The 14,282-nt window shown below is 51.7% G+C and overlaps 1 protein-coding gene across 1 annotated transcript; it reads right to left on the bottom strand.

The window, feature by feature from the left end:
• Positions 1 to 7,773: 7,773 nt before the first annotated feature.
• SOST (sclerostin) lies at positions 7,774 to 13,459 on the bottom strand. Its single transcript, XM_006046841.4, has 2 exons — positions 12,411 to 13,459; positions 7,774 to 9,777 (listed from the first exon to the last, which is right to left on the bottom strand). The coding sequence occupies exons 1-2, from the start codon at positions 12,625 to 12,627 to the stop codon at positions 9,356 to 9,358; spliced, it is 639 nt and encodes a 212-aa protein (XP_006046903.1). The 5' UTR covers positions 12,628 to 13,459; the 3' UTR covers positions 7,774 to 9,355.
• Positions 13,460 to 14,282: the final 823 nt, after the last annotated feature.

Genomic DNA, 14,282 nt, shown 5'->3' with positions numbered 1-14,282 from the left:
TGACCCCACTGGTCATAAAAGGCTTGGGAGTCTGTTTCCAACTCCAGCTCTTCTTTTAAGACAAAGACACCCAGGCTATCATGAACAGGTGACCCGGAAAACAACCCTTGGTGCCCTACAAAGTGTCCAGCAACATTTTTAGAAAATGTTCCCCTTTAGATCCAATTTCTCCTAGCCAAATTAAACAGGGAAAAATAAGTCCCTCCAAATAGCGATCACCAGCCAGCCAAGAGAGTCATTATCTTAAATTGAAGCTGGTTTCTAAGAAAAAGGGGGAAAAACACCCCAAATGCCACTCGGCCAAAACCTCACACCCCACCCACCCTCAGTGCATACGTGAGGACCGGTGGCCCCAGCATTCTCTTTGCAAGGACAGGGCTCAACACCAACCTCTGTGTGAAGGAAGGAAACAGGCAGAGGAAGGCAGGCCAGAGATTAGAGAAGCTGACAGATGTAAATAGCCTCAGAGGAGCCACGCTGTCCCGGCGTTCCTCCCCAGGGAGTCTTTTGTACCAAGGAATCTGGTTGCCTGAACGAAAAATGATATCATTTATTTCTTTAGTCAGAGCTGAGCTGTTTTCTTCAGACATAGAAATAACCTCACACCACAACACCAAATTGTTGGCCAAGTGATAGAGGTGTCTGTAATTTGCATGCTTGATAATTTCCTGGGTAAACAACCATGGCCTTGGTTCTCTTGGGAGGGGCCCTGCTGCCCCCAACAACATTGCAAAGCTACAGAACTTGAATGAAGGAAATGCTTTTGGAAAGGTTGTCCCAGAGCTCTTGCCTGCTGCTCAGCTGGAAAGATGCTGGAGTTTTCATTGCTGCTCAGATCGTGCCCTACTGTCCAAATATCCATTAATTCAATAAACAAGTATTAAGCATCAACTCTGGCCAAGCCTGTGCAAAGGCACTGGGGCTACAAATGTGCAAAGCCTGGGACCCTGCCCTCCGTAGACTCACATTTGATAGAAGAGGTAGCCAGGTTCAGCCCATGTGATGTTCTGTGATGAGGTGTGTATATGGCATGGTGGTCTGCCCCCATAAGGAGGCAGCGTTTGAGACTTGAGAGTCAAGAGGACTTTCTAGACCAGAGACGTGGAAGGAGAGTGTCCTAGGCACACTTACCAGCATGGGTGAAAGCCAGTGTTCTAGGAAAGGAGTTTGTAGTGGATGCTGCCACAGGAGTGTACCCCTTGATGGGAACAGTCTTGTCCAGTTTCGAGAAGTAAGAACAAATCTTTTGGAAAGGAATTAATTTCTAGACTCCTACTTCCCCTTCAGATCTCCATCCCCTGATCCAGGGTCTCAGAATAAACATGTATGCTTCTACACACATGTATATGTCTGGGTTAGAGCCAAGGCAGGAAAGAATAATCAACATTTACACGTCTGCATTTTCCCAAGCCCAGCCAGTCCTTGCTTTCAATCCCGGCTGAATTTTGTGGGCATCCACTAAAAGAAAGCTGAGGACTTTCTTATATATGAATTTCATAACATATGTGTGTCCTAGAAAGAAGGCATCTGTCCAGTGCCCACAACTTTAATCAAACCTATCTTGTGCTTTAAGAATAAAGGCTTGAATAGTTAATTAATTAATAGTTAATTTTAAAAGATTTTTTGTGGACCATCTTAAAAATCTTTATTAAATTTGTTACAATATTGGTTCTGTTCTCGGTTTTGACTTTTTGGCCGCTAGGCATGTGGGATCTTAGCCTTCCTGACCAGGAATTGAACCCATAACCCCTGCGTTGAAAGGTGAAGTCTACCTGCTGGACTGCCAGGGAGGTCCCATATGTGTATGTGCTCAGTCACTCAGTCATGTCCAACTCTTTGTGACTCCATGGACTCTAGTCAGCCAGGCTTCTCTGTCCTTGGAATTTTCCAGGCAAGAATATCGGAGTGGGTTGCCTTTTCCTGCTCCAGAGGAATCTTCCCGGCCCAGGGATCGAGCCCGCATCTCTTGCATCTCTTGTATTGGCAGGCAGATTCTTTACCACTGCTCTACCTGGGAAGCTCAAACCGCTGGACCACCAGAGAATTCTCTACATAATTAATAATATGCAAATTATTCTTGACTGGGAGTCACTTGGTCTTTAACATACAGAGACAGGAGAACATACAAAGAGAGAGTCTCTCTTTTTTATACACACACAAACACACACACACACAACAACCCCCCCCACCCCGCTTCCTACTATAATTATAATTACCGTGCTGGCTTCCAGATCAGGGGTTAGCAGCCTTGGCATGGAGACGCCTGAAAGGCACCCAAGGCAATTAGTGGTGTCGCTCCTCCACCCCCTCCATACCTTCAGGGCCTTTGCACTTGCCGTTCCCCTCCAGGCACACACACCTCCCCCCCGCCCCACTCCATCCTTGTGTGGCTCACTCCCCCACTGCATTTGGGTTTCATCTCAAATACCACCTCTTCAGGGAGGCCTGGCCTGGCCACCTCCACGGTGCTCTGTCTACTCACCAGCTTTATTTTTCTTTACAGAACTTTTCACTCCTGGGCATCATGCTGTGTATTTCCTTGTTCTCTAACATCCACCTCCCTGCCAGTAGGGAGCTTTGAGAGGCTCCGTGATGGCGACCATGTGCCCAGAGCCTAGGGTGATGCCTGGTATGCTGCCGGTACCCAGTCAATTTCAGTGGAATGAATGAATGATTATTTCTCTTCTTTCCATGTCCATCTTCTCCTTTCTCCTACTTCCTCTTCTGTCCCCATCTCTCCTGCCTCGGCCTTCAAACTGCTGGCAGGATCAGCCCTCAGGAAGGTGTCAAGCAAGTGAGGTTTGTGGTCTGGGCTCCTCTTTTTCCATCTCTCTTTCCTACTGTCCCTCCTGGATACGAGTCTCCCACCTGCAGTTGCCCACTGCCAGCTCTGGCCTTCTCAATGGGCAGAACCCAAGCTCAGGCAACCCAGGCAATTGGAGGGAAATTGGGAACTGGGGCCAAGGGAGGTTGTAAGAAAGTCAGGACTTGGTCTCCAAAGCAGCACTGCCAGGCTGTGGAGAACAGAATATCACTTGGGGCACCCTTTGGCACCTGCGATTCAGCTCCTTGCCTTTCCCCCGGGAGTCAGTGCCACTTTTATGGGGACTCAGCCCCTCCGCCTTGCCAGTGGATGCCCCCTCTCTCCTGCCATGATAGACAGTATCTACCCCAGCCCCCACCCTTCTCTCCTTCCTGGCTTCTGCTTCCGTATGTAATAATCTTAGCTAGAGAGAGCCCACTGCGTGCCAGTTCCCATGCCAGCATCACCGCCTCTCCCCTCTCATCTCCTTTGGCTTCCACTGCCTCTCCTCTCTGAGTCCTCACAGCCTTCACAGCTCAGACGGAGCCCACCCCTGCCTTGTTTCTTCAAGCCCCCCACCCCATCCTGACTCTGCCACTCTGGTGGCAAATGGTCACATACTCCACAACGGTACCTAGTGCTCTCGTTTTCCACTTGACCCTGAGCAAGGTTAGAAACTGCTTGAGGGTAAGAGCTGTGTCTTATCCTCAGAAACCCAATATGAAATAACCTGGTCAAGCCTCTCCCTCCTCCCACCATCATCCATACATCCCAGTCCATTCCATCCACCTAATCTCATGCATGTGTGTAAGTCGCTCAGTCTTGCCTGACTCTTTGTTACTCTATAGACTTTAGCCCGCCAGGCTCCTCTGTCCATAGGGATTCTCCAGGCAAGGATACTGAAGTGGAAGACTATGGAAGACAATATAGAAATTCCTTAAAAAACTAGGAATAAAACCACCATATGACCCAGCAATCCCACTCCTAGGCATATACCCTGAGGAAACCAAAACTGAAAAAGACTCATGTATCCCATTTTTCACTGGTTACAATAGCTAGAATATGGAAGCAACCTAGATGTCCATTGACAGATGAATGGATACAGAAGTTGTGGTACATATACACAATGGAATATTACTCAACCATAAAAAAGTGCATTTGAGTCAGTTCTAATGAGGTGGATGAACCTAGAACCTATTATCCAGAGTGAAGTAAGTCAGAAAGAGGAAGATAAATATCATATACTAACTAAATATATACGGAATCTAGAAAAATGGTACTGAAGAATTTATTTGCAGGGCAGCAATGGAGGAACGGACATAGGGAATAGACTTACGGACATAGGGAGAGGGGAGGAGAGGGTGAGATAAGGAGAGAGTAACATGGAAACTTACCTTACAGTATGCAAAAAAGATAGCCAGTGGGAATTTGCTGTATATCTCAGGAAACTCAAACAATGGCTCTGTGTCAACTTAGAGAGGTGGGATGGGGAGGGAGATGGGAGGGAGGTTCAAAAGGGAGGGAATATATATATACCTATGGCTGATTCATGTTGAGATTTAACAGAAAACAACAAAATTCTGTAAAGCAATTATCCTTCAATTAAAAAAAAAAAATTCTGGAGTTGGTTGCCATGTCCTCCTCCAGGGGATCTTCCAGACCCAGGGATCGAACTCGCATGCTCTTAGGTCTCTTGCATTGGCAAGCAGATTCTTTACCATTAGCACCACCTGGGAAGCTCACCTGATCTCATGAGGAAAGAAATCCTATAGAAACTGAACAACGACTATGCAACCATGATGCATATGAGGTGCCTACTGCATGCTGGGTACTGGGGGTGCCCTGGGGAGCAGCCCAGGCAAGGGACCAGCATTTAGAAATGGGTAACCCCAGGCACTCCATAGAAAGTTGTGTCTCTTAATAGCAGGGGAGCCATATAGTTTATTGTCCAAATCAGGATATTTTTGAGACTAAAAGGGGGAGCTATTAATAATTACATTGAGCCCATAGGTGTCCTGGACAAACCAGGCACATGATTGCATTAAGAGCAACAGTCCCCCTGCCTTCTACCCCTCTGGCCACTAAAGGCACTTCGGCTACTGGTCAAAGCTGCCAGATCCGACCCCCTCTGCCTGCCCTTGGACGAGGGAGAACACAGAGGATGCGCTCCAGGAAGCGGCAGAGGCGAGCAGGAAGGACTGCAGGCCCCAGAGCTCAGTGATCAAGAACTAGGGCAAGCCTGAGTCTGGGATCAGGTAGGAGGGGTATGGGATACGGCACCACTCCAGCTGCCACGTCTGGGAGCTCAGCTCACACGCAGGTGGCTTTTGCAGGTTCTCCACCCTCCCCAGCTGCCCAGGTCCTGCCTGCTTCAAGGAAAATGGGTTCCTGTGACTTCTTTGAGTCTTCTGCTCTACCCCCTTGTGCAAAGGTCGTCTGGTCTGTACCTATGATATAGGTAGAGCAAGAAATGTGTGTGTCTGAGAGACGAAGACAGAGAGACCTATTAATATTTCCCTCTGTCCCTCTGTCTGTCTGACTCTCAGACTATTAATACAAGCCCCATGTCTGGCTGCACCCCTAGAACATAGCACTCCCACAGCACAACGCTGCCCTCCCAACTGACCCTGTTGTCTGTTCCGTTTCTGATCGGCGCCAGGCTCGTAGACCCCATGTAGGTAGAATATAACTTTCCATAAATAACCCTTAACCCGACCTACAATTTAGCCTTTGGGTTTTTTTTTCCCCCTCATGGTAATGGGATTATAGCCTGGGTCATCCCTCCCAAATCTTCGGGTCCCAGAAGCAGACCCTAGGTGTTAACTCGGGGTTAGGGGGTTGGTTTGAATTCTCTGTTCCCCCACACTGCCTCGCACATGACAAGGACTCAGTACACATTAAGGAATTGAGTCTCCTCCGCCCGTGAACCTTCAGCCTCAGTGTCTTGGCTGGGGCCGTGCCCTCTGCCTAGAATGTCCATGCTCCCTTCTTTACCTGATGCTGCTGCTAAGTCGCTTCAGTAGTGTCCAACTCTGTGCGACCCCAGAGAGAGCAGCCCACTAGGCTCCCCGTCCCTGGGATTCTCCAGGCAAGAACACTGGAGTGGGTTGCCATTTCCTTCTCCAATGCATGAAAGTGAAAAGTGAAAGTGAAGTCGCTCAGTCGTGTCCGACTCTTCACAACCCCATGGACTGCAGCTTACCAGGGTCCTCCGTCCATAGGATTTTCCAGGCAAGAGTACTGGAGTTGGGTGCCAATGCCTTCTCTCCCTTCTCTACCTGGTAAACTGCTAATCCACCTCTCTGAAACCCTCCCTAAGCTTGATCCCTCATTCCCACCCACCACAGAGCAAACTACTGCCATCCTTGGTCCCTGTAACACTTTGTACAGAACAGTGTGACCTGATTATTTGCCCACGTGCCCACCAGGCTCTGAGCAGCTTGAGTGGGTGTAAGGGTAAGGATCTGAGCCCACGGCTGGCTATGGGCAAACCATTTAACCCCTTGGTGCCTCCGTGTCCTCATATTCAAACACCAACCTGGCTCCAGAGCCCATTGCCCACCCAACCGTGCCACATCACCTCTGGGGGGCTGAACGATGTATCCATCTCCCACCTGAGCCTGTGTTCTGGGCCCTGGGACTCTCCTCACTATGCATGGATTCTCTGCAGGGTCTCACTGAGGTCTCCTTGGGGCCTGGAGGCAGCAACATCCACTGACACCTATCAAAGGCTTGCGGATGATGATAATGGGTTTAGGAGGGCTTATTGGGAGTTAAGGGGGAAAAGTACAGAGAAGATCTTGGGGTGGGGTTACCCCAAGATGGGCTGGATTCAATCCTTTGCAAAGGGTCATCTTATGGCAAAGGGAGAGTATTTCTTGAGCCTCTGTTAGTGCCTAGCACTATGAAGTGAAACAAGGGTTTTGAAAAAAGCCCAAGTCATGGTCCTTGCTTGTGAAGAGTTTACATTTTCATCACGGAGGCATTAGATTTACATTTCGGAAAAAGCTTGACTGAGCTCCTGTGAGCTGGTCCTGACACTTGACTTTGTGTCTATTCTGGTACTAAACATGGCTTGGCTGGGTGGGACAGGTGACCCATGAAGGAATGCTAAATGGAAGACATAGATTCAGAAGTCAAAGGAGTAACAGGGACAAAGGGGCTGGACATCTGGGGAGAGGGGATCAGCAGGAGTTGGAATATTTCTGGAAGGTTCAGGGAAGAGGTGACAAGGAACATGAACCCCAAAGAAAGAGCAGGAGTTGTTGGGGGTGGTAAACGAGGGCAGTAAACTACAGGTTGGGACAGTCTGGGGCCACTTGGGAGTCATTAAAGGAGTTTGGGAGAGTGGGGGATGGGGATCAAGCAGTCTTCCATGTCAGACTGAGAAGCCTGAACTTGATCCTGGATAGGAGGAGCTATTGGAGGATTTAAAATATTTGTATTTATTTGGCTGCACTACTGAAGCGACTTAGCAGCAGCAACAGCAGCAGGTCTTAGTTGCGACATGTGGGATCTTTGATCGTCATTGTGTCACTCGGGATCTTCCGTTATGGAATGCGAACTCTAAGTTGTAGCATGTGGGATCTAGTTCCCTGGCCAGGGATTGAACCCGGTCACCTTGCACTGGGAGCAGAAGTCTTAACCACTGGACCACCGGGAAAGTCCCGAGGAGTTTTTGAACAGAGGTATGACACGAGGAGAACAGTGTTTTTGGAAGACAGTGTGGGGCCAGGTTGTCCAGAAGGGAGACTAGGCTGAGGTTAATACAATGGTCAAGGTGAAGGGATGAAGTCTAGGTTTGGAAAGGAAGGGATGAACATGACCTTTCAAAGGAAGGATGTAATTGCCACAAGGGCCACCATAACACTGTCAAAGGTGCCTCCCAGGTTTGAGCTCTAGTGACCAAGAGAAGAATGTTAACGTTGACAGAAATGACCACATGTGGTTGACAAAACAAGACCACATCCTCTCCGCAACAATTGGTTGTCTTTATTAACAATGCTTCTGGATTCTGAAAGAACAGACTGGTATTTCATAAAGCAATATTAACGTTGTCATTCTCTACAAGAAAAGTTTTTGCATAAATAACTTAAGTGAGAAAATAAATATGTAACTTAACTCTTTAGAAAAAAACACAAAAACTGCTACTTTCATTCTTGTGGACAAATTCCACTTGAAAAGATTGCAAAAACAACCAGCTGGGCAGGCTTTCACATGGCATGTGCTTCTGTTTAAAAAAAAACTTTTTTTTAAGCAATTAAAAACTGCATAGAAAGTAAGTGGTGCCTGGAAATGATTTTCCAAAAGATTTTTGGATGGCAGCTATTAAGCTTTGCGGTTTCTCAGCATATATACAGCACTTGTAAGTTTTTCCCCAATAATATTATTTTAATGTAAGCTATGCCATCACACGTAACAGCAGTAAGATGCTCTTTTCCAAACAGAAATGTGTCCTTGAGTGGTAGGCAGGAGGAGGGTCTTGAAAGGGACCCTCTGGTCTTTGAACCAGTGGTGGCTGCTCCCTTGGGCCCACAAGCCCAGTGTGCTGTGACCTTGGGCTTCTCTACAGAAGGTGACCTTAAATAAAATTTGGCCATGATGGGTGCGGGTTGGGGGCGAGGATGCGTGGTGCTCTTTGAGTACAGAGAGTAATCTCTGTGCCTCCTGCCACCCTTGGGACCTTCCTCTCTATTCCAAAGGATGACGCTGTTTCTGTGTCCTTTGTGATGGAAAGTGGAGGTAGCGAAACATCTGGGATCCCAGGCTGGGACACACCACAGCTTCTCCCACGAGTCTGTCAGCCATAAATAGACTCTTTTCCTTTTTTCATCTTTGGCTGTCAGATCAGAGGATTACAACTCCGAATTCTGGAAGCGACCCCATAAATGATTCAATCCAAACTCTCTCTCCTCTGCCCATTCAAAGGGCACCCGAGTCCATGGAATCACGTAACAGCAGATCGCTCCAGATGCTTATCCCACCCCACTTCCAATTTACAAAGAGGAACTCGAAGTCCAGGAAGACAAGAGCGTAATATCCGAGATCACCTGGCACCCTGGGGGCAGGGGCAGGACTAGAAACCCCATCTAGGGACCCAGTCTTGTATTCTGGGCACAACAAGGCACTCAAGGCTTTTTTGCCTGGCAGAGAGGTGGGGGAGGGGGAATCCTATCGAACTCTCTTAAGCAGTTCCTGGGCTTCCCTCCACTGCTCCCTTAAAATTCCAGGGCAATGAAATGCTTCCTTTTCTGCCTCCGCTCAAGTGGAACCATCAAAAGTAGGCGGCCCCAGCGGGGCGGGGCTGCGTGGCTCAGTGTCTGTGACTCTCAGCGACCTCCCCTGCCCCCGGGACCCCCTCGGCGCGGGCGGGAGGTGGGATGGTTGCTGACCCCGGGATCCACAAGGCCTGCAGCCAGGAAGGTCTCAGCACCCCGCCCCGGCCCCGGGTTGCAGGTATTAAAAATGAAACCCAACCGATCAAACCGCGTGCAGGGGTCGGAAACCTGGGGCGCCTGGGTTGGGGGCCGCCCGCGAGGCGGCGGGCCAGCTCTAATAGGCGTTCTCCAGCTCGGCCCGGTTGGCTTTGGTGCCCCGGGCGCGGGGCCGCAGCTTCCGGCCCGTTTGCGGCCGCGCGGCCTCGGGCCCGAAGTCCTTGAGCTCGGACTGGTTGTGGAAGCGAGTGAGGCGCTTGCACTTGCACGAGGCCACCAGGCGCACCTTGCGCGCGCGCGGCGCCGCGCCGCCAGGACACAACAGCTGCACCCGCTGCGCTCGGTAGTGGTCGGGGATGCAGCGGAAGTCGGGCCCGCTCGGGCGCCACCACTTGCCGCGGCCGATGGCGTTGGGCAGCAGGCGCGCCGGGCCGCACTGGCCCGAGCACACCAGCTCGGTGACCGGCTTGGCGCTGCGGCACGGCCCATCGGTCACGTAGCGGGTGAAGTGCAGCTCCCGGCAGCTGTACTCGGAGGCGTCTGCGGAGAGAGGCGCGCGTGAGGGCGGCCACCCGGCCAGGCTCCCCGCAAACCACCCCTGCCCGTCATTTCCAAACCTGCCTCTCCCCAGACGCTTTTGCCCCTGGAGGTCTATTATGGGAGGGGCCCAGATATTCTGGAGCTGGTGGAAAAATCACTGGTCCACCCTCTCGCCCTAAAACTTTGGAGCCAAGTGACTGCTTCAGTTCGAATATCAGTTCCATGACTGTGTGACCTTGGACAAGTTGCTTAACCTCTGTGTGCTTCTTATCTGTAAAATGGGTTGTCTTGAAGATTCAGTGAGCCAATCCTTTACATATATAATTCAGGGGACGCTGCCTGGAACATAGTAAGACTGGAAGTGTTGGTGTTATTACAGTTATTATTCCTCTCCAAAGGGGCCCTCTTCACCAGACTTAAGTCACATCTGTCCCACAGGGCCCCTGGCCTCAGCAGGGTAGTTATTAGCCACACCTTCTGAATGGCTCTGACTTCTCCCAAATTCCTTTTCTAGCAGGTTGGGAGGGGTGACAGGGTGCAGAGGGGATGGAGAAAGGAGTAGGGGTTAATTGACGGTAATAAATCAGAGCAGCTACTGAGGAGGAGAGGGATGGAAGGAGAGGTGGAGAGGAGACTGAAGTCCTTAGACTTGAAAGGAGCCGATGGCAGCACCTCCAACCCCCTCATTAACACTGAGGCCCAGAGAAGGAAAAGCTCTTTCCCGAAAGGCAGAGCTGGTCTCCTGACTGCGCCTCTGAGGCCCCTGCACCTCCAGGCTCCCGCAAAGTGGAAGTTGTGTGCCTGGGCACCATGGGATGTTGGGCGAAGGGGTGAGGGGGGCCAAAGGGCTGCCTTTTACTACTTTTACCACTGTTCCTTCCCTATCAGGGGGCTGAGATCTGACTGAAAACCTAAAGCTTCAGTTGCCACAAACATTTATTAAGTACCTGGTGTGTACCAGGCACTGCGCTGGGCACAGCTCTTCTTCTGTGCTATTCTGTGGACACCCAATGGTGGCATAGACCTGCTCCCTGGGCAGGGGAAGATTGGGCTCTAAGGTCTGGCTTGATGCCTGAAGATACCTTGATCATGTCTCCTACTATGGACTTAGACTGGTAGGAGCTTTTTTAAACAGCTGGTCCTCATGTGAGCACCTGTCCATCTCCAAGGGTCTCATAGGGACAGTTTCAATGTGACACAAAGAGATGAAAAATAGTCCTATGACCAAAACCAGAGAGGAGACAGAGAAGGCCAGCCCCCCACGCCCCTACCTTGGAGAACAAGCACAGTAGCGGGGGGTGTGCGGGGTTCCCTTCCTCCCCTGGCTGGCCTTTTGGTTTCTGGTCTGGTTTGGCACTCTTGCCCCTCCCTGCTCCTAGGCCCGCAGGGGTGGTGTGTGGGGGCGGCCTGTTTGCCCAGGGAAGGAGGCTTAGGGCTTTCCAAGAATAGTACCCCTAGGTCAGGTGCTTCCTCTGCACAGGGTGACTCTGGAGCACGTGGCTTCCTCTGCGCCTGTGGCTTTCATGGGAACCCAGAGAGGTGGACGTCTTAGGTTCCTTACAGCCCATCTCTTGAGTTTACTTGATCTTCCCTGGGCAGGAGCAGGGGAGAGGCATGGCTCCTCTGGGGTACCCTCTGCAAAGCCCCCATTCCCCGCTGGTTGGGAGGTGGGGCAGAATGGGATCCCAGGGCTGGGGCCGTGGACTCCTCTCCCACCTGGACTGTGGCCAGAGGGCCTTCCTCTGAAGCATCATTCCGGCCCCCGCCCCCAGCCATTCCTGCCAGCTGCAGAGCCAGCTGCGCATGCTGCCCTGCAGGCTTCTCTGTGCAGACCCAGCCAGGGACCCAGGTGGGGTCTCTGGCCTTCCACTAGGGTCAGGCTCCCTCCCAGGAAGGAGGCAAGGCTGGGTCTAGGGTGGGGATTCAGGACAGAGCGTGCCACCTGTATCCATGCCCAGCCTCAAGGATGCTGCTTCCCCTCCAGGGCCCCCACCCAGGTAGCTGCAGCGCCCATTCCTTCAAGGGGTAGATCGTAGGTGGTGGGGCTGAAGGGATGCCCCTCTGGCGTCCCTTTCTCACTGCTTTGCCAGGATTTGCTGTGACTTTTGGCCTCCAACATCCCCCACGCAGTCCCCCGCCAGGGCTGTCTTGTAATTGGATCAAACTGGCTTCAAATCTCAGCTGGCTTAACAAGCCACTTGATCTCTGAAGCCTCTTGGGGAGGAGGACCTTGGGAGTTCCCTGGGGTACGCTCCGGGCATAGTCCATGTAGCGTCTGCATCTAGCGGGTGCTCACAGACGCGAAGCTCCATTGCCTTGTCCCCTCCCCAGTGGTGTCAGCAGTTGGACCCTACTCCTCTCTTCGCAGGAGGGGATTCTTTGAAATCTCCTTTCTGAGCCCCTGAGCCTGTCCCAGTGCTGCACTCACCACCGCAGCCTCCTTCCTGCTCTGGGCTTTCACTCCCAGGACCCTGTCAGCCCCACACCCTCGCACTTGAGTTCCAAGGATACAGCTGACATGCCATCTTTCCCTGGCCTCCTGGCAAAGTTGTCTGTCCACTGGTGCTGGTAACAGTCCCAAAGAGAACCTTCCCAGGACCCTTATGCTAAAAATACTCTCCTGTGTCACATACCTTTGGTCTCAAAGGGGTGGTGGGGAGGTCTCCCTCCGTTCTCCGCCCGGTTCATGGTCTTGTTGTTCAGCTCTGGCAGAGGCTCAGGGTACTCGCCCAGCTCAGGGATGATTTCTGTGGCATCATTCTTGAAGGCCTGCCACCCCTGGCCCTCTACCACGCGGAAGGCTGCATGCACCAGCAGGCAGATGAGACACAGGGCAAGAGAGAGCTGCATAGTGCCAGCTGGAGGAGGGCACTCAGCCTTCCTAGTAGCACAGGCTCCGGTCCCCAGCCTGGACACGTTTGCCTTTTTAAAGCCCCCTCGGCCTCATGCCAGCCAATGAGGACAGGCTGGGGCAGGGCTGGTCCCATGCTTCCCTCAGCCCAGGAGGAGGGAACGGGGTGTGCTCCAGGCAAGCCCTCCCCAAAGACTCCTCCTTGAGCTCAGAAATCTCCCAAATTGCTGCTGGTGCTCCCAGGTGACCAACGGTGAGGGGGGCGTGTGAGGCAAGCCTGCTCTCAGCGCCTCCCACGTGCAGGCGGCTGCAGTTTTCGGATATCAAAATGAGCTCCAGCTCCTCATCTCTACCTCCCTGGGCCCCTCGGGCTTTCTCAAAACAAACTCGGCACTAGCTTAATGAAGCAAACTACAGCTCTGAGTCCTCTGCAGGTCTTACCCCTGCTGATCCCATCTCTCAGGCCAAGTTCATTTGTCACCCCACCAAAATGAAACAGCCCCTAGCAGTGTCTATTTGGCCCCCACAGACCCAGGTAGAGGCAGAAGGCAGCTTTTTAAGAACTCTCATTGGTCTACATATGGCTCAGCATCAATTATCCTGACCAAGAAGGCCCCTCTTGTCATCCCTCTGGAAGGCAAGAGGGAAATCTGGAGGGTCACAGCAGGGGCTTCTACTTCCGAGGGGGCAGGGATTCTGGTTTCCAGGCCAGGGTGAGAGGTCAACAGCCTCTGGTGATGGAGACAAGGAGGAAACCTCGGCTCAGGCTCCTTGGGGATCTTGTGCTTGGTGACAGGCACTTCTTGGCAGGCTGATGTGCCAAAGGCAGTTATTTCCCAGGCCAGGCTGTGGGTAGAAGTGGAGAGCACAAAATCCCTTTTCTTAGCAGAAGTGGAAGCCAGCATTTTTAGTGCTGACATTTTTTTTTTCTTGTTTCCTAGACCATTACATTTTTTAAAACCAGCTTTGAGTCCTATGTGGAAAACCTTATTGGTGCAGAGCATGGGATGGATGCATTCGGTGAAGCAGTACCAAGTCCAGCTAGCCACAGAGAACTCAGAAGGAATTGCTACGTTTCCCTGGTGGCTCAGATAGTAAAGAATCTGCCCACAATGTGGGAGACCTGGGTTTGATCCCTGGGTTGGGAAGATCCCTTGGAGGAAGGTATGGCAACCCATTTCAGTATTCTTGGTCTCCCCTGGTGGCTCAGACAATAAAGAATCTGCCTGCAATGCTGGAGACCTGGGTTCGATCCCTGGGTTGGGAAGATCCCCTGGAGGAAGGTATGGCAACCCACTCCAGTATTCTTGCCTGGAGAGTCCCATGGACAGAGGAGCCTGGCAGGCTACAGTCCATAAGGTTGCAAAGAGTTGGACACGACTGAGCGACTGAGCACACACATACACCCTGGAAAAGAAAGAGGGCCCGGGGAGGAGGAGGAAGATTCACACCTGAGGTGCAGGAAAAGAAAGGAGCACCCGCGAAAGTGTTCATTGCAGACGGATTGTTTGAGGAGGCACACTCGCTCCAGGCTTCGAAGAAGGCTGGGAAGTGGACTGTGGTATTTGGTATTTTCACTGGGCAATGAATCAGCACACCCCACCTGCAGAGCCTCTGCCACCTGCCTCAACTTGTAAGTCACTGTCCATCTGCG

Source organism: Bubalus bubalis, chromosome 3 (genome assembly GCF_019923935.1).
Source record: "Bubalus bubalis isolate 160015118507 breed Murrah chromosome 3, NDDB_SH_1, whole genome shotgun sequence".
In the NCBI taxonomy this organism is placed as follows: domain Eukaryota; kingdom Metazoa; phylum Chordata; class Mammalia; order Artiodactyla; family Bovidae; genus Bubalus; species Bubalus bubalis.
The sequence above is the reverse complement of the archived record's forward strand: the minus strand, read 5'-3'. Positions and strand labels throughout refer to the sequence as shown.